General features: G+C 42.8%; 1 protein-coding gene across 7 annotated transcripts in view; it reads left to right on the top strand.

Moving 5' to 3' along the window:
* Foxp1 (forkhead box P1) overlaps positions 1-20,987 on the top strand; it is a 228,855-nt gene that overhangs the window by 141,576 nt on the left and 66,292 nt on the right. For 5 of the 7 annotated variants that reach the window (XM_051203459.1, XM_051203457.1, XM_051203463.1 and 2 more), the window contains 3 exons: positions 857-946; positions 6,272-6,425; positions 13,015-13,219. In XM_051203459.1, coding sequence (XP_051059416.1) covers positions 857-946; positions 6,272-6,425; positions 13,015-13,219 — 449 coding nt within the window. The remainder of the gene's footprint in view (positions 1-856; positions 947-6,271; positions 6,426-13,014; positions 13,220-20,987) is intronic. The other 2 variants (XM_051203460.1, XM_051203458.1) reach the window with 1 other exon arrangement.

Genomic DNA, 20,987 nt, shown 5'->3' with positions numbered 1-20,987 from the left:
CGGAATGAAGGGTCCAGAGCTCAGGTCTGGAGAGTGCGCTGTGGACTGAGACTCATTAGGGCTGTGATTAGACTTGGTAGAAAAAGATCTTCCAGACTTACATAGCTTTACAGTCTTTTATTTGGTAAGCCAAGAGATTTGGAAATGGCATGAATCATGGCGACATGAGGTGTACACTGGAAGCAAGTTTGTACAGACTGCTCTTGAAGTCCCCATTTCAACTCTAAGTCTTACCTTTGAACTTTTTCCCCCATGGACATATAAAGAAGCATTTAGGAGTTCATTAATTTTCAAGGCACAGAGTTTACTTTTTCCAAACATATGATGTTCGGATAAACTTGTGACTGTCCTTGTGTCTTGGGGACATAATCCTCAGATTTAAGAGGCAACCTGAACCCAGCATTTAAGGCTAGCCGCTACAGGGATAGAAGTCACTAGCATAAAATGATGAGGACACACTCAAGGAAGTTCGAAACACCATTGACGTATCCAAGAGTGAGACCCTCCTTGCCCCTCCCCCCCATAATTTAGAAAGCCTGTACTAGAGGCTGACCAGACTCTGCAAGGGCATCTTGGCTTTGTTGTACAATCAAAGGTCATCCTTTTGCCTTATTTTAATTAATTTGTGTAGAAAATGGTATGTTTTTCATCAGTTCATTTTTGAGATTACTCCTCAGACCTTAATGCCAAGAATAGTCAGTGTGCGTGGAATTTATTGTCAGGTTTCAAAGTAAAAGGTCAGGCCATTCCAGATAAAAGGATGCTATTTTTCAAATCACAGTTTGTGCATGGCATGGAGAGGGATGGTGGGCCTCGGTCGTCTGTTACTTACCGTCCCCTCCTCTCTCTCTTGTAGCAGCAGCTTCAAGAATTTTATAAAAAACAACAAGAACAGTTGCAGCTTCAACTTCTCCAACAGCAACATGCTGGAAAACAACCGAAAGAGGTACCGACAATGCATATTTTACTCTCAAACCTCAGATCTCAGGGGACTATCTAGCGGCTATTAAACTGTCATTCATCTTTTAAATGATGGCCCAACTCAGCTGACTCTATCGGTTCTCGGCTTTTCAGACCAAGAATTACTGTCCTGTTTGTGCAAAGATTTCTCGATTCCATACTTCACATCACAGCGCAGTGTACCTCTGTGTAGTGACAGCATCATGAGCGGTGTTCTGTGCTCCTTTGGCACAAGGGAGGGCAGCATGCAGCCAGCGTGGGGAGGGACAAAACTGGAGGATATATACTTAGGTTTTTTTGGGGGGGTCCCACCATTTAATCATTGGTTTGTTTGTTTGTTTGATGAACTGAAGTGTTTGGGCAGGTGGCAATGATTTTTTCCATTGGCGAGCTAACTCCTTGTGAGGTCAGGCAAGCAAATAAGACATTAAGATGGGGATGATTAAGCATCCCCATCTTCATTTGACCTCTTGCATGTTGGGCATGTCCTAATTCCTGGTACATGCACTAGATAGCATGACTTAAAGTAGGGGGACTTTGGCTCAGGTCATCTGTACTTGACTGAGGAAAAAGCAAACCACCACTATGCTGTATCTACTTCTACCTCCCAGTTCTTTGTAGTGTTCATAATATACTGCATTTGGCTACAACTGCGCAGGCAGGTGATGCTTGGAGACCCACACACCATGAGACCTCCCGAGGGTTTCATCTCCACTTTGCCTTCCGTATGCTTCCGTATGGTTCTGAAGTGCTGTCACTCTTGGGAGCTGCCTAGGGACCCTCCCACCCTATCATATTTCACAGCAGCCCAAAAGCTCTTGCTTCAGTATCTCTCCCGTTACAACCAAGTTTTTAATTCCGTGGACAGCAGTGTGCTACCGCTTTCTTGCTTCTCTGCCAGCCCTACACAGTCAGCTCCTTTGCCCTTATGGAGGGAGTCTTGCCAGGTGACTGACTCCCCATCCCTGCCCCTCACATGAGTATGGATGATGGTTTTACACATGGGAGTTTCCCAGACTTTTCTCTCCATGCCAGCTCCTCCCTTTACACAAATTGGGTTCGCTCTCCATGCTCTGCCAAGTTTCCCCACCCCGAGTCCTGTTTAGCAGGCTGCTTGTAAACCCCCCGCGGAGCAGGGGCAGTTTGGGGGTAAAGGGGAGGAGGCATATTAATGAAAATGCTGACACAACCTTAAGGACAGTGGCTCGCTACCAGGCGCTGCTCTAATAAAAAAGGGAACAGATTAAAAAGTGTCTAAAATGTAAATCTAAAGGACTAACAGTAATTAAAATGGAAATGGCACGGGGAGGGAAGGCATGTAATTGTGAGATATCACCCCGCAGAAGGCTCTCAGCTTTGTTTTCCTGGCTGTTTTTCTAATTCAGCGGGGCTTACTCATCAGTGGCAGTTCAATGCGCCTTAATGACTCTGGGATTGCAGGCATCACTCTGGACAAAGAAATGATTATTGTGCGGTCAAAAGAAGTTCAAAGACAAGGAGGGAATTTCAGTTTTTTCCCTTAGAGATCCACATTCAAGAGCATATAAATTAAGCCAAATGTTAAAAACCACAGTCTGAAAGCTGACTTCAAAGTCACAACTCTCTAATTAATGAACTGCGAGCTTCAGTTTGGACAAGTTGGGGTTTGATGCGCCCATAAATCAACATGACAGGCCTGTTTCACAGTCTCAGACAGTGCTTGTCATTGAGTCACATCAGATGTAAACACAGCAGAAAAAAGAAGGGCTATGAAGGAGGTGCAATTGATCAACAGAGTTGGTAAAAACCCACTTTTGAAGCACATTATGCATGATCACAGGAAATGGTTACAGCCTCAAGAGGTTTCCCCTTCTGCTGTTGCTTTTTTGAATCAGATTTCTCACAGCCTTCAAAAGGGAGAAGAAGAATTATGGAGTTTCTCCCCCGTGGCTTGCAGGCAATAACCCCCTGTTGTTATTTTGTGCTTCTTTCTTTTCAAAGGCATCAAAATTTAGTTTTTTAAAGATCTTTAACTCTATATTTGAAGACACACTAAAAAGGGCTGCCACTGTCACTCTTATCAGTTACCAGGGGTTGTGTTCTTCCTTCCCGTTGCCACTTCTTATTAACCTCTTATTTGGTCTTGTAGACAGAGTTTGGAAAGCACATCCGCGTGCTGGGAAGACATGAAAGTTCAGATGAGCTCTGAGGGCTCCAGAAAGAGGAGGAGTGGGGGGAGTTCCCCAGTGGAAGAGAGAGAGAGAGAGAGAGAGAGAGAGAGAGAGAGAGAGAGAGAGAGAGAGAGAGAGAGAGTTCCCAACGTGCGTGCTGTTGTCAGGAAGGGGGGGGGCACACAAACATGACAGTGACATCTGAGTTTGGCCAGAGTGATGGCCACATGAGCATGTTGTGTCTTAGGCAAAGAGGGTTCTGCACTGTAATAGGTTTTGGTTTTTGTTTGCTTGCTTGCATCCTGAGGACTGTGAGCTTGTTGTGACCCATGGCTTGGTGTGGCCTCGGTGTACTGAGAGGAAGGCAAGGCAGGTAGGGTTAGACAAGTGAGTCCTTGGATTTCCCTGTGTGTTTATGATGCCCCTGGGCTGTTACACCAGTAGTTAGGAGATCCTGCTTTTCTGAAATGTCAAGGGCTTGTGTCCCAAAACCACCATGCAGGTGATGGACCTCCTGTGCTATGGTGAAAGCATCACATGGTGGCAGCTGTATGGGGTCGCCTGCTGCTGATAGTTTTGACAGGTTTTGAACATAGACATTGGCAGATGGAGCTGGTGTATATCTTTACGGAATGAATGTGCTGTCCTTAGAGACACATTCTTTTCTGCCTTCAGGTACTTCCTCTCCTGTTTTTCCCCTTTTCTGATTACCTGTGGACTTCTCTGTGTTTTTCCCTGAAGGTGTGTTTGGTACTCCCTGGGAAGTTTGAACCAGACACAAGATGCTCCTTTTGGAGATAGGTGTTGATGGTGTCAGAGATGTAGCCCAGGGCACCACAGAAGCACAGCCTCTGCATTCTGGACTCGGCTAGTTTGGGGGAGTAGCTGGGAGAACTGGCTTTAAAATCCAGCCTGGTGTTTGTGGGGGTGCCATCCTGTGTGGTAAGGCGGCTAAGTCGATTGTTTTAAAAGGGCCGTTTGTCCTGGGCAGTTATGACAGTTTATGTTAGGCAGTAGGGAGTAGCCAAAGAAAGGAAAACAGACCTTTGACTGCAGCTCTAGGGAGGGGACCTGAACCGAAAGGTTTATCAGGGCATTTGAGCATTTTAACACTGACTGCTGACCTGTCCCGGGACTGTGCAGAGACCTTTTTTGTATGCATTCAACTGTGAGAAGTAAACAAACGGCCTCGTATCCTGTGTTTGGTAACTGGGTGGGGAGCACGGTTTGGCAACCAGTGTTGCTTTTAAATTCTTCTTTGGACAATGGGCCTTGTATACTTTTATATCCTGGCTTTTCAAACGTGGACAGCTTTCATGGGCCTTTCCTAGGGATGGCCACGGACAACAGAAAAAGGCATCAGTCATTTTGTATAAATACACAATTTTTAAACATTCATTTACAGTAAGACAGGAAGAATCCACCCCATCCTCCACCCCCTCCCTTATATTTGACTTCAACAGGGGCTAATTCCCCAGTCTTTTACTGTGTCCATATCGCTCTTCTTTAATGTCATGAGTTAATATCTGTTGAAGAAGTGAGAATCCTTTTGACATGAATATAACTATCACTGGGTTTCACATTAATGTGGTAACTTGGGAAGGGGTGAAAACAATTGGATCATTTTCTGCATGCTGTTCTTAAAATGAAAGTACTGGCTTTTCATTTAAATTTATTTAAATTTTTGTTGTTAGTGGTATAGATTTTGTTTTTTGGAGTGAAACTCAATTAACTTTCTCAGTGGCGTGGTGGTAAGTCTGAAATTGGTTACTAATATGAGGACGATGACTTTTTTTTCTCCCTTTTTTTTTTTTTTTACTGTAAAATAAACTGCATGGAGGCCAAAAGGAAACCACCGTTCTTCTCTTCCTTTGAACTTTGCATCAGAAGGTCTTGGTGCACACACCATTTCACGGTCATATCAGATCAAGGTCATGTGTTAGGTTAAGTGAACGAGGTTGTTTGTCAAATATCATTATTAAGCAAAGCTGGCTCTAAAAACACTGGTCATCATCTTAGTTGTAAAAGTCTCCCTGACCTTTGGAATAATATTCAGAATTTAAGAGAGCTCTTATGTGTTCCTTAAAGATACATATATATATATATATATATATATATATATATATATATATGCTTGGGTTCAGTTTGGAAAGGGTTAATTGTTAGCCATAATGTAGCCAAGACCTCCACCTCGATATGATTCCTAGCAGATTAAGGATATTAGATAATTTCCTTCTATTTATTGTAGTCCTGCACCGTATTATCTTTCTATCACTCAGATAATTACTGAGGAAATCTACATTAATTTTTTTGGCTGGGGTAAAGCCTGCTAAACACAGGAATGATGTATTGATGTTTTACACAACAAAAGTTTTCCTCCTGTCATTGTCCAGTCAACAGAGATATTTATCATATCATAAAGCCCCTCCTTTCTAGAACAAAGTGGGCGGGGGACACAGGACGACTTGGAGGTTGAAACTCAAGCCAACTGAAGGATCTTAAAGCTTGGAGAGCCTGTTCCCATTAAACACTCAATAGTGGAGTACGATGTTGTTTGCTAAATTATGAATGTTCGTAATTAAAACCTAGTGGCTGTTTCTGTGAAAGATTTACAATGTTATTTCATCGTTTGTCATGGCTAATTAACAATATTAGATGAAGTTTTTCTTCTTCAAAGGTCTGATTTTTTTCTCATTTATTTATGTCAGAAATGATAAACACTAGTGAAAGGTCCTCAACAATGCAGGCAAGGAGGGAGACATCTTGCTCTTTTACACCTCAAGGGTGTAAGGTTCAAATCCCTCCAGACTAGAAGGATGAAATCTCCTTTCTAGTCTGAATAATTACAGATTTCAAAGTCTCAAAAGTTCATTTGGTAACTACAGAAGTCAAGCTTTTCCCACTGTTGGGATTGGGAAAGCAGGCTTGTCAAAGGAATCCTTTACTTGGGGGGGCATCAGAAGAGTGAACACAGACCCCCCCCTTACCTGTCTTCAGACATGCTATGTTGTGTCCCTTTTAAACCTTGACATTGAGCCCTCCGCCGAGCTCAGGTGGCAGTCCTCAGGTTTTTGGAGATGGCGGCGAGTTTTGAAACATGCACCCTTTTAACCTTCATTGGAAAGTGGCCATCTCATTCTGCCCCTCACTGTTTCTTGCAGCAACAGCAGGTGGCTACCCAGCAGTTGGCTTTCCAGCAGCAGCTTCTACAGATGCAGCAGCTGCAGCAGCAGCACCTCCTGTCTCTGCAGCGCCAAGGCCTTCTAACAATTCAGCCCGGGCAGCCTGCCCTTCCCCTCCAACCTCTTGCTCAAGGTATGCATCCATTATCCGGGAGGTAGCTCTGTGGAGGCAGTGGGCAGGGGAGGAGGGTGTTTCTTGATCTCTGCCTGCTTGGGATGAGGAGAAATGCCCACCTGAAACATGTACAGAGAGACATTAGGCAAACAACCAAAAAAGCAGATGGGCCCTTGCAGTGCCTGTTGATGTCAAGAGGAAGAGTCGGGGATCCAAATGCTCACAGGGACAGTGTTGCAGTCGTTGGGGAGAAAGGAAATCAAAGGTATTTCAGTGTAGTCTTTGGGCCTTTCGGTTCTGAATGTTCTTAAAACATACTGTTTAATCATACATATTAAGACATGTTTTATAACATACAAGGTTCTTTTTTTCCCCTTCCTCCTTCCCCTCTCATCTTTGTCTCTACATACACCCCCCTTTTCTTTCTCCCCACCCCCGTCCTCCCTCCCTTTCCCCCACTCTTCTCCTTTTCTCCTTCTCTGATAGGATTTCTGACATAGCTCAGGCTAACCTGGAAATCACAATACTCCTGCCTCAACCTGAGTCCATGATGCGGGGCTTCTCATTGAAATCTTAGTATCTTAGTACTATTTTATATAAGCACCACTTAAAAACTATTCATTAATTGCATTTTTATTTGCATGTATGACTGTATACCATGTGTGTGCCTGATGCCCATAGAGGCCAGAAGAAAGTGTCAGACCTTCTGGGACTAGAATTACAGACAGTTGTCAGCTGCCCTGTGGGCGCAAGGAATCGCATCCAGGGCCTCTGGAAGAACAGCCAGTGTTCTTAACTGTTGCAGCATCTTTTCAGCCCCCTAAACACTATTTTTTTTTATTAAATATTTAGGCATACTATCAGTTTTATTTCCACCATGGATGTTAACATCAATCTGTTTTTTAAAAATCAGTGGAATATTTTTTTGTTTTGTTTCTGTTTCTTTTTTATACTTTTTTCTGCTGATTTTTAGCTAGTGAGTGGAGCACTCATGTTATTTTTTTTTTTAACTTTGCTTGAAAAGTATGAAGGATTTTTGGTGTTTTTTTGTTTGTTTGTCTTTTATTATTATTATTATTATTATTATCATAATCATAATCATCATCATCATCATTGTATGTGTTGTATGGTGTTTTGCCTGCATGCATGTCTGTCTGTGTACCATGTGAATGTAGCACCCATGGGTGCCAGAAGAGGGTGTCAGGTCTTTGGGAGCTGGAGTTACAGGTGACCTTGGGCCATCATATGGGTGCTGAAAATGTAACCCCAGTCCTCCGGGAAAACAGTCAGTACTTTTAACCAAAGAGCCATCTCTCCAGCCTGGAAAAGTATCAGTGTTCAGTAGCTATCTTGAATCTTTTTTGAAAAGTTGCTGGTATCAGAGATAAAGGTGATCTGTAGGTATTCTTAGGAGACCCTCAGGGTGTAACCAGCTCTGATTTACTCAGGACTAAAAAGGGAATGGGGAGGAAGGATGTTGGAAGGCTGTGACTATGTTTAAAGGCCAATTCCCTTGTCCCAATTACCCATCTTTCCGTACATGTGCAGTCCACATTCTCAGACTCTACCAAGTACATATTGAGAGACAGAAAAGAACCCATACTGCTGTCTGGGCTGAACATGGACAGGTGCCTTTTTTGTTATTCTACCAATAGTCATAGATAACAATGTTTAATTATTAGCACAGTATTAAGTACCATAAGTAACGTAGGACTGATTGAAAGTTAAATAGAATGATCATAGGTTCTATTAAATTCCATGACATCCTCTTCTCTCTTTTTATTTCCTTTCTTCCTTCCTCCCTTCCTCTGGGACTTCCTTCCTTCCTTCCTTCCTTCCTTCCTTCCTTCCTTCCTTCCTTCCTTCCTTTCCAGACAGTATCTCTCACTGTCTGGAAAGTGAGTTGGGAAGGCCCCAAACTCCTGTCTTATTCTCTTGAACAACAGCTGAGAATTTAGGTGTGTACCAAGATCCAGAGTAATGCATGATTTTTGATACGGGGAATCTATCTGAGCATCTTTGCTCCCTGCTATCCACACTGGGATCCTACAAATGCTCGAGAATGACTGTGTGTGGTACTGCAGCCACACCCTTAAGGCCTGTAGTCGTTCCTGTTGTAGTTGCCTCTGGATAGATGGTAGCTACAGCTTCCTCTGACGCAGGGTGAGAATGATGGGTCTCTCTTGTCCAGCTGAAGAGGCAGTCATTTGTCTAGAAACTTTTGGTGTTGCATGGAGCCAGTGAGGCGTGTCTGTTGAGGTTTTTGTCTCCCGAGTCAACCACACCCAACATCTGTCCCTTATGGTTTTTGTTGTTGTTTTCTTTGCTTTTAATGCAATGCTAAAACTGTGTCTCTTTCCTTCTTTCACTTCCTCCTGCCCTCCCACCTGTCCTTGCCTTGTCTACTGAGCTGCGTGGTAGCTGAGAGGCATCGCCTCTGTTGCTGTCCGGTGGGAAGAAGTGGGAACTGAGCACAGGGCAAAGGAAGGACACTTTGGCTAATGCATTTTTGTGCTTGCATAATATTATAACCTGCATTAATTACACCCTTTGGTTTATTGTTGGAAACATGGCAGGCTGTTCTGACACACCCACCGGACTTCACTTGCTCTCATCTTTTCCCACCGCTCCTATACTATTAAGGTTGCTCACTAAGGTTCATTGTTACAGTACATCAGTTAAGCTGTCCAGAAGAGGGCAATTGGGCAGTGACAAGACAAGCTCATGTGTAATGTGGAAGAAATGAACGTGGTGATGCATGCAGCGTCATCTCTGCAGTAGCACGTCTGAGACACCTTAGGCGATTCACTAGTCGTGGCATTGATTGATACGCTTAGCAGTCGGCTGTAACTATTAGTGCCTGCAACATTAGGTAGAAGCATATGTAGAGTCTAAGGGGTGCCTGTATGTGCATCCAAGACAGCATGCATGTAAATGTTGGCATTGCTGGCGTTTGACGATGGGAACAAAGTGGATCAAAGTTACTGACATCTTTCATGAAGCAGGAGCTCACTTTGGTCTCCCCATCCTCCCCAGCAGAGTGGCTCGAGAGCGTTCAGTCACGTTTGAACTGCAACACAATTCTTTTTTATCCGAGAGATGATGGCTTAAAACTGATGTCATTATGAGGCTTAAATCAACTTTCTGCTTGCTTGAACATGGTCACCTGGGTACGGGTGTACAAGGACAAAAAAAGGTTGATCAACTGTTTGTCTTGGAGCCAGTGATACCTGGGGTTATAAAATTGAGTTCCACAAGCAGTAATCTGTCAACTGTCCCCACAACATACATTTTTTAAACCTGTGCTTGCATTTTCTTTTATAATGAAGGGACAGGTTGTCCTGGAAAAAAAAAGAGAGAGAGAGAGAAGAGGAAGAATAAAAGAAACATAGTGAGGCACCAGGGTTAGGTATCTGAAAGTGCTGGTGATGCCTACTGCAAAATAAAACCATCAGGGTTTCTTCTGCAGCTCGTGCATGGCCGTGCCAAGTTACCTTAAACCCATGTGTAAATCTGAAAGTATAGGGAAAGCACGTGATATTTTAAAGTCCTTTTTCTGGATATTTTATAGTAGAGGTCTTTTTGTTTGCTTGTTTATTTTTTGTTTTTGTTTTGATTATTCTAAAGCAGTGGTTCTCAACCTTCCTAATTTTGTGACCCCTTAATACAGTTCCTCGTGTTGTGTTGACCCCAAACTGGAAAATTGTTTTCATTGCTACTACATGACTGTAATTTTGCTACAGTTACAAAATCACGTCACCCCTGTGAATGGGTCATGCAGCCCAGGGTTGATACCTGCTGTTCTAGATCCTCCATTCTGTTTGCCATAGTTAAGTCTATCTGTTCTCACCCCATTCGTTCAGCATTTGATTGTCCTTACTACCAATAGTTTCATACAGAATTGTCCCATTTCTCTTTATTGTAATCTTTTCTTTTCTTTTTAATGTAAGCTCCACATCCTTGAAGCACATGATAACTAAAAAGGGGCATCCATGTAACTCTGATGGGTACCAGCTTAGCTGCTGTCTGTCTTAACTCTGCCATGAAGTGTAGGATTCTGGAGTGGCTAGTAGTCACTGATTAACAGTCAACTAAAAAGGAGGAATTGAATCAGTTGCTTCTTCTGCCTTCAGTCTATCGAGAATGTTTCTGAGTCTGATGATCACATTGACATTTGGCCCAAGGTATCTATTGTCACTTATTCAGTCCCCTCTTTCTACTTGGTCCATGTGGATGCTGAACCTGGTGTGCCAGCCTACAGGAAAAAAAGCAACCCAGAATCAGCACCACTGCACTGTGCAAGTGTAACAAGTAGTGAACACATTTGTCTCGATCTTAATTTGCCAGAGAAGTGCTGTCCTTTCAGACTAACCACGGAGTCTTGCTTTTCTCAGAAGGAAGGTGTGAAGGCAGCTGTCAGTAGACCCATGTTCTTCCCCTTGTAGTTGACCCAGAAATCAATTAGTCTGAGTTGAAAAATAGGTGGCTATTCCTTTTCCTGTGTTTACTCACTGGAAAATAAAAATAGATGTTGACTTATATGCCTTCATATCAATACACCCTCGCCCACAGACCAGCCTGCTCCCTCCCATTCCCCCCCCACCATTGTTTCAACCGAGTAAAGCCTGGTCCAAGGGTCAGCTTTGTTTACCGGTAATTGTCAGTGTGTGGATCACAGTGGCAGACCTGCTAGCTATAGGCACATCCTACCTGTCACTTTGAAAGGTGTTTGAAAATAATAGCTCACATGCAGCGAAACCGTACCCAGGATTGTGTCATGACCTTTCCCTTTGTTTAATTTGCCTCGAGGTTTGATTTCAGGGGACAAGGAATAATTGAATATGCCTAATAACTAAATGCTCATTTGGGACAAAATCCATCAAAATATAATTGGCATTTGATTTTTTTATGAAGGGAGAAGGAAACCCACCCAGCTGTCGAGGATGCATTTGAAGGATCTCTGACCACTCAATGTATTATTTGAGGCTTCCTTTATAATATATATTAATTGCAAATACTTCAGCATTTGAACATTTTCCTGGAGCACTGCTTGGAGAGACCAACTGTTTTTGTTACTGCTCCTCTTAGAAAGGCGGGGAAGGTTATTGGTCTGCTGTGCAATAATTTACTCCTCTTTGATATGCAAACGATCTACGGTGAATATAAAAAAATCCTATCAGACTCATTTCACAGTTCTTAACCACTCGGATTCTCTGGAGTCCATCGCCTCATTAGACCAGTGCTCTCCAATGCTAGCATAATTAAAATCTTTAACAGTTTAGCAAAGTAAAGATGTTTGGCTGATCACGTTGAGATGATTATCTAGCCATTGTATTCTAAATGACAAAAATAAATTAAATTTAGACCTTGGCATTTTTTTATGATGTGTTTCAAATGAATATAATGCATACAGCCTTCTCCTTTTCAAACCAGTACGTTTTGGTTTGGTAAGAAACAAGCCTGTTTCGGCTGTTGCTATTTAACCGGAAAATGGCTGGCTTTCTAGGAGAGCTGTGTTCCAGCTCATGCAGATGACGAACTACAGCCCAGACATGCAGTTCCGAGGGGAGTTGCCTTGTGATGTCAGGGTGTGTGGCTGTTTCTCCTCCTTCAGAGGAAGCTAAAGCTTCTGCTGTTCATAGGTGCAGTTCAGAACCTGTCTCTCTGGGCATTTAACCCAACCTAAAATATACAGTGAACTAGAATTTGGGAAGTCTGGCCTATAGAAGCTATGCTGGATCGGATAACGATAAAACGGTCCACAGCGATGAGCTTAACATCCTGATGGCATCTCATCTCAGGGAAAATAAAGTTTGAAAAGTATTTTTTGAAGACCCCTGCCCATTTTGACCCCATTCAAACAAACAAGAACTTTTATTACCCTAAGCTTATTTTCCTTTCCATTTTTTACTCTGAAATGGCTCATTAGCATTGATCTCAGAAATGACAGTAATAATAGTGTTACTTGTATAAAAAGTTACACAATCTTCAGTAGACACATCCATCAATTAAGCATGTGGTACTAGAAACCAAAATTAATGAGGAAGATAGGTGTGTTAATGAAATAATCATAGTATAATCAATTTGACTGTTAAAAGTTGAAAAGCATTTCAGGAAGATGGTATGAATTCATAATTTATGTCTAAAAGTGATTAATAAAAACTGTATTCAATAACAAAGCTATTTGTCATCATTTAAGACTTAAGCACAAAAATTACTCATTTTGTGGTTCGTGTTGTCATGGGACTACAGTTCGACAAATTTTATTTTGTGGCCTCCTAGACATAAGCTAGCCTTTCTCTACCCTTGTAGATCTGAGAAACAGCCTTTGGATGAAGGGAGTCATGCCGTTGCAGAGTAACAGTGCTTTGCATCCATTTCAAGGTGTCTGTTTTGTGTGAAGAGGGGACTTCAATGGTGGCCCAGTGGGAGGGTGCACTTATCACTACTGTATTTGCCATAGTTTGGAGGGGAAAAAAGGAAAGTGTGAACACCCCAAAGCCCCCCTAACACTAAGCTTTGTTTACTGACTCTTTGATTTAATTACTGTTTGAAGAGGATGGAATTAGCTGTTAATTGATTTGATTATCCAATTTGTTTGTTTCAGGCATGATTCCAACGGAACTGCAGCAGCTGTGGAAAGAGGTGACAAGTGCCCACACTGCAGAGGAGACCACAGGCAGCAATCACAGCAGCCTAGACCTGACCAGCACATGTGTCTCATCCTCAGCACCTTCCAAGACCTCCCTCATCATGAACCCGCACGCCTCTACCAATGGACAACTCTCAGTCCACACTCCCAAACGGGAAAGGTAGGAGTTTCCCCACCCGTCTGTGGTCAGTACTGCCTTCCGCCTGGACGGAGGACAGATGGCCTTGCCTTTTCCGTGTCTCTGCGAAACCTGGTTGTGTTCATGGGGCTTGGATGCGCATATAATTACTTCAGGATGTATTCACTATGGTTTGGGTTCGAAGCATCTAATTATTTTCACCTTTTCAACATGGAGTTAGCACTTTCTTAGATCTGCACTCGGCTTAGGAGCCCTGGCAGAATTCTCACAGTTCCTCCTTGGAAGGGTTGGTTCTCAAGGCTTCCAGGCCAAGTGTGTCCTCTGCCAGGAGCTCACTCTATGCAAACTGAATGCCTTGGCTCTGAGCACCTTCGAAGGCGACAGTGGTGTGTGCTGTGGGCAATTTCAAGTCTTGGTTTAAGGAAACACAGCACTTAGTGCTAGTTTACACTGCTTCTCCCCGAAGTGGGGGAACCCATGTTCTTCATCGAGTTCCCAGAAGGAAGCGTGGGCCTTTTCAGCATAGAAACTAAGGAGAGATTTAATGAGGGTGAATTGGACTGAACCTCACTTTCCCCTGATGGTCCCAGCTGGTGCGTTGTTCCGGTTTGTAAGTTAAGTCTTTATGTTTTTAATGCCCTGAGATTTTGATGAGTGATAGGTGAAGCTTGGACTGTTTTTAAGATCCTGACTGCGTCGTGTCCTTTAAAGCCCTAAGGAAATGAAGCTGTGTGTCCATTCTGTCACACCCAGAAACACTACTGCTAGCGTTTCAATACACATCAGAAATGGAATATATAATGCTTCTCAAACGGACAGTTTTTTCCCTGTTTACTCGATGTAGAGCCTTTCCTATATATTTCATATGGGGAGCTTGTGGACACAGAGGGCAAGGACCCTTGCCAGAATTTCTCATAGCAAAACATTTTTGTCAGGCAAAAGCAAGTTCTCTATTTTTGCTTTGAAGTCTGAATGGCTCAGTGAAAAAGTTTCACTTTATAAACTACGCAAGTGCGGTATCATATCATATGTTTTCTACAATGCTGAGCACTGTACACCCCGTTTTAACTAGATATGTACTGTTATATCAGAAAAATGCTGTCTGAAATGCAGTGTACAGTCCTGCATAATTGTGTAGTGATGTGTTGGTATGTGACCACCTGCACAGTGGTGGCCAGATAACATAACGGAGCTGACAAATCCCTTCGCTGACAGCGTAGTCATTGTAACTGTACAGATGGAGGCATTTCCCCAGTGTTTGTAGCCTTGATCGTGTACTAATCTCGCCGAGTTGTCGGTTGTGTGGAAAGTATAGCACATACAGTTATAAACAGGACATAACCCTTGACAGTGATGATGTGACCAGTTGATGTGCTTACTGGACTGTGCTGTGTAATCATTAGTTTAGGATCTACTCCTACTGTACCTCTCCCACACAAATATATTTCACCATGTTCCTGTGGCAGCAACCTCCTACATCACGTGTTACCCCATGACTCGGGCTTGGGTTTCCTTGTGCTGCTTGGTTTAATGTTTTTTTTTTTTTTTTGGTGTGTGTGTGTGTGCGCTTGGTTGTGTGTGTGTGCGCTTGGTTTAATTAAATTGGGTTGTTTTGGCCATCCCATTGGGACTGTAGGAGCAGTAGCTGACCTTACCGTATGTGCTTGCACATGCACACACAGCCTAGATGTGTAGTCTTGTACCATTTATGTCTTCATAGATATACCCTGTGATGTTACCTATGCCTCTGAATGTATCCCTCCTGAGTGGCACACATATTCATACATGTCTGTATACGTACCAGATTTGAGAGTAAAATCCATCAGGTTTTCTGAGTGAGTGTAACATATATGTTATAACTAATAACTGCAAGTCTGCTTGAAGATTCCTCTGGAATGTCACTGGTAGTCATGAAAGGAGCTAAAAGATGCTTTAAGCCTAGTGGTCTAGAAGGGACTGAAGAACAGCAAGGTGAATAGGAAGGATTGGTTTGTAGCCTACCCCAGACACAGCTTCCTGGATTTCCAGCTTCTCAGGGGTGAAGGATAAAGGTGCCTGGATACCAGTCTTTGATCTTGCCTTGGAATCTATTGTAATGTCTTTATTACTTTTTTTTTTTTAATTTCCCAGTAGCAAACCTTAGATGACTTTAACAGAAAGATTCTAGGCTGCTGTGGTACTGGCTCTCCCTGTCCCGATGTTGATGCTGTCCATTTACTGCAGAGTGATTGAATTACATCTTTATCCATAGGCAGAGCAGGAGGCCATGCACTGAAAAATGCCCACTGATGCACTTAAGGTATTTGTTGCAATCTTGTCAGCCAGGCCGCTGTGGAGACTGCACAGATTTTCTGTGACACTGAAAGTCTCCTTGTTTAGATGCACTGTGCTCGTCTTCCTCCTAAAAGGTTATGTGTCTGCAGTCCAGTGGTAGAACAGCAAGGAGGCAAGCCTGGAGAAGAATAGGCCTTTTCATGTCTTAAGACACGTTCGAGAGTAAGTGGATCTAAGACACAGTCTGATTCCCGCAGACTGAGTTTGTTTGATTTTTCTTTTCTTTTGTTTCTTTCTTTCTTTCTTTCTTCCTTTTTTTTTTTTTTTTTTTTTTTTTTTTTTTGTAGTCCTTATTTGTCTGCACAAATGTTGCATTGAATCTTATGCTAAAATTAGGCAGTGGGTCAGAAGAGAGTTGAGAGTTCCACGAGCCTTGGTCTGCATGTGAGAATGGGCTGAGTTCTTGTCACACAGGCAGAGAGCAGGGAACTAGGGAATCAGATGATGTTTCTTACTCCCTTGATTGTCCTATCTCATAGTACCTCACACATCGACAGTGGTGGCTGTATTCAGAGACAGCTTTAGCAAATGCACTTGGCTTTGGTGAGTGCAGGGTCTTGTACATACATGTTAAGCAGAAGCTTTGCCACAGAGATAAAATCACCACCTTGTACCAGCAGACTTTGAACTGATTCTAATACCTTAGGTTAATGATGACATAGTAGCTTTAAGCTTATAGAAGTGATCAATCAACAATCAATAATCTTTAAGCTGTTTATATAGATATAGGTACTTTAAAAATGAATATTAGCATTGCTTACCTCATCAGGATGAATATTTATTCATTTATTAGCAGTGCTGGAGATATGCTATGCGAGTGATCTATCACTAGCCCTCAGCCCTACTATGGTGTACTTTAAAGTCCCATTGGTGGTGGCCGTGTTCTCCTCAGTAGAAAAAAGAATGTGAGGGGGGTTGTCACTAAGGAAGTATGTTTTCAAGAGTACCCTGAGCTGTCTAGGGGACAGGAGTTCTCCATACTGCTACGAAAACCTTTTATCCCTCCCTCTCTAGGACATTTGTGAAATATGCATCCTTCCAAGCTCTCCTGTGATTGCCAGGGAATACACTTTTCCCTCCACTCTCAAGAGCGGTAACCGAACAAGCAAGAGGCCTTGCCACTGTGCACAGTAATCTAACCCGGCAAACTCTCTCCTCTGTTAGCAGCCTTCAGGGGATTGTTTTCCTGAAAAGATCTAGGAGTGTTGTGTGTGAAAATTGGTTGGAGAGAGAAAGAGAGAGGACTTTTGTTGTTGTTTGTGTGTGTGTGTGTGTTTTTTTTAAGTTGTGGGATGTGTAAGGCTCTTACCTGGCTCACATATCTGCACGCCATTTGGAAACCTCCATCTTCCCACTCTTGCCCCGTACGTTTTTCAGCCTCTGTGAGCAGCCGCCGCCGCAGTAGCTCTGGGGTTTGGTGAGCTGCAATCTGTTAAGGAGATAAATAATGTGCTTGGCACGACACTCCTACTCTCCTCTTTAATTTGTCTTACACAAGGAAAATTATAATTAAATCATTCAGGGTAAACCCTTGAGTGCAGAGAAGGGAAGAAACCCACTTTGGTAAAGATTGCCAATAGAAACCCACTTCCCTGTTGCGCAGGGTGGAGACGTCCATCAGTATTCAGCTGTGTGTGAGGAGGAGCGGCCCATGTGATTTGTGAGGCGGATGCCAACACTCAAATCAGGGCTTGTTAAGATCCTGTCCCCGTGCAATCTGTGGACGGTCAGCATCGTTAGAATTCAGTGCGGTGCCACACTTCCTGCTTTGAGTCTCTCCTGACAATTTAATAATGTTTATTGTGCTGATTATATATAAAGCCATTGGTGCAATAAACACCCCTGTTGTCAGTGCCTCGGAGGAGCATGGTGGGATCAAGTTGAGCGTGCCCAAAGCTAAAAGAGAGACAGGAGGAAGCAGGTGTGTTGGAGCCTCTGTTCTTATGCATTGCTGCTATGGAGTGACAACCTCTTAGTACACAGACAGAAGTGAGACCTGGGATGCCAGCACACATGAAGGCATTACCTTGTTCACTTTACTTATGGACTGTCTCCCTTCAGGAAATTCCAAGTTTTGGTGTGGGTAAACATAACCAACAGAATGCAAATGAAACATTTATTAAAATGCTAAATTTAGTAAGCCCTTTGAGCTTCTTGGATCAAAGCAGCTATGTAAATACAAATAGCAATTACTACTTAAGTAATTGCCTGAATTAAAATTCTAAATATCACATTATATTATGCTGCACCAGGGAAGGGAAGGCACATTTAATCAGTCCCTTCTTGCTTGCCAGTTGCCGCCAGACTCCTGTGTATGAAGTGATGTCTCATTTTATTCACAGGAATACTTGGGATGCAGTGGGGACTGTCACCCCATTTTACAGACGAGGAAGCTAAGTTACTGAAACCAGGATGGCTCTACAGTATACGACTGATTTAGTATCATAGCCAAGATCCATATTTAGATATGACTTACAAGTTTTCCCATTCAGTATAGAAGTAAATACCTAAGTAAAATTAAAAACCAAATTCCCTAAGAGAAACTTATTTAATTTCAGTTCAAGCAGCAATCAGTTATTGCTAATATTGTGTGCACATTACAGCATATAAAGGAAAACAAGTCTTCTATTTATTTTCCTATAGATAAAAATAGTTCCTAGGTCTTTCTTATTGTCGATGGAGAGAGGTGAGATTCATAAGATGTAAATCACTTCTGGTCTGAAATAGTGCATGAGGTCAAGAAAAACAAATTCCCTGCAGGAAATGCACACAGACAAATGCAAGCAAGCCTGTGTCCTTTACAGGGTTCCTCCTTTCTTTCTGCCCTGCCTTTATAAATCTTGTGTGTCCTCGCTAAACCTATCATGTGGTCTTTCTTCTATTTCAGCTGCCTTTTGCAGTCCAGATTAGAAATGCTACCCCCTCCCCATTCCTTCTCAGCTCTTTGACTTCAGTTGAGCCATTAGCAAATGTTTTATAACAAGTATTTCTCAGATTCACAGTTCCACTCAATATTTGTTGCAAGACTTCCTTAAAGCCTTTGGTTAAAGAGGTTTCTTTCAGCTCTGCCAAGATCATGGTTTGTGTGGCCTCTGCTTGCTCTGAGGCCACCATCTTCTTAGACACAGTGACCCACACTGGGGCTCTTCACGTTAGTTCTGAACCACTCTCAGTTCAGGCCTGGTGATACTTTCTGTGTTTCAGGCTCAGTTATTGGCATCACTCTGTGTATCCCAGTTGCATTTTCTGCACCATGCAGAATAAGGCCTGAAGGCTGCTGCTTGGTTACTGTGCTTTTTGGACCACTCCAGCTGATTCTCAGTCTCTGGTTTTGATTTGTGGCTTTGCGGACACAGTGCTGTGTATTTATCTGTTTCTCAGAAACATTTGTGTTTGTGGCCCCCCTGATACTTGTGAACAGCAGGAAACTTGGAAATATGGACTTCCCTGGTGTTTTAATTTGCTTCCTCTTTTGAGAAAAAAAATAACAAGCAAATTTTGGTTGATGAAGAAATGTTGGTGCTGTTGGCTGAATTGCTAATATTCTGGAAGTTTGTTTTCAGAGCTGTCTGGACACAGGAACCTTTAACTTTGCATATTCTCGAGGTGACATTTAAGGGGTCTGATGAATCAGAGATTTCAGCAGTGAACTCAAGTTTCCATTTTTGTGAATAATACTTTCACACTAAAAATTGTTTTTCTTGTAAATCACCTTGTTTTATATTTCTTTTGATTTAAAGCACCTAGAAAACTCCCTATCCTAATCATTCTTTCCATTAAAGCATTTCCAAGAGAGACCTAGTAGTCAAATACTGGTTCTGCACGTGTTGCTCCTACAAGCTGCCGATACACGTTAGACACTTAAATGATGTATTTATTACAAAGGCCTACACTGTGTGACCCACCGGCCAGATTCACTCTCCTTGCTTAATTCTGTAAATAGTTTTGTTGAGACACAGTCGTGTGCATTTGCATGTTTTCATTTACATGTTTCTCACAATTTTGAGCATGAGTATTGTCAGCCTAAATCTTGTGACCCACTGAAAACAGAGACAGATATTTACCTAAACAAAGGGGAAACTGTCTGTTTCACCATTAGGCTGTTTCTCAGATCCTGCAATGACATTCTCAGAGGTTTGTTTGTTTGTTTGTTTGTTTGTTTGTTTGTTTTCCCAGTGCTGGGGATTCAGGATAGAGGTGTTTTGTTGAGTACTCAGCTCTCCAGGCCTCTCTTTTCAGGACTCAAGTTTCTTTGGTCTGTTATGGTGTATGTGACTTGGTATTTGTCACACAAATATTTTTGGCTACCCAAAGGTGCTGACCCAGAGTTGTGTTGTACCTTGCCTTGTTAAAAACTTAAGAGTCTCAGACATACTCACCTGGGGTGTGTGTTGTCATAGATTTCCAAAAGCTGGCCACAGATGCCCATTCAAGTATAAGAAACAGTTTCACCAGGCATCAACTGGTGGGAAACATCATATTCATTCCCCATAGTTGTTTAACAGTGTAGACATGTCCACAAAATTAGTGGCTTGCCACTCTTGTTCATGCTAACAGACATGCACTAGACAGCCCAGTCCCACCCATTCCCTGTCCTCAGGAGTTACTAAGAGACCTTGATTTGAGGCCCATGTCCAGGCTCTGTGGTCAGAGGTGACATTCTTTCAGGTTTTTCTATCTTTTACTATTTGTGAAATCAGGACAAGGCAGGTGATAGCCATGGTACGCAATGAATGTCTCTAACTGTTATTGTATTTGGAACTCCATACCCAATAGTTTTAGTAGAGGTCTTGATCCTGATTTTTCCTTTTTTTTAATCGTTGACCCCAATAGATGTTAAAACTTGCAGCAATTAGATGGTAGTTGGTGACCACCTAGAGAACTAGACTAGGCCCAAGGTCTGCCTGACCCTCAAGGGCTTAGTTGCCAGGGGACAGCTCATCAGAAGGACTCTAACTCAGAGCTGGATGTTTGATTGGTAAATTCAGAAATCAAGACTAGGAGGCTGAAACCTCCAATGGCTGTCCTCTGTTTCCCAGCCTCTGTCTGAACTGCCAGTATTTGAAAGAATTCCTAAGAAGTTCCCGTGGCATCCATTGTCTACACCACTTCCCTGCCATGTTTTCAAAGGAGGGGACGAAGAGACTGGAACATGAAGAGTATGCAGCGGAGTGTGAAGACCACTAATCCCGTGAAGGGTGTGAGGCAGAGTGTGAAGACCACTGTGATCCTGTGAAAGGGTGGGTGTGCATAGGAGGGTGAAGACCACTGATCCCATGAAGGGTGTAAAGCAGAGTGTGAAGACCACCATGACCTCGTGAAGGATGTGCATAGGAGTGTGAAGACCACTGATCCCATGAAGAGTGTGAAGCGGAGTGTGAAGACCACAGTGGCCCTGTGAAGGATGTGCATAGGAGTGTGAAGACCATTGATCCCGTGAAGGGTGTGGAGTGTG

This window comes from Phodopus roborovskii, unplaced genomic scaffold (assembly GCF_943737965.1).
Source record: "Phodopus roborovskii unplaced genomic scaffold, PHOROB, whole genome shotgun sequence".
NCBI classification, from domain to species: Eukaryota; Metazoa; Chordata; class Mammalia; order Rodentia; family Cricetidae; genus Phodopus; species Phodopus roborovskii.
This window is presented reverse-complemented; position numbering and strand designations above follow the sequence as displayed.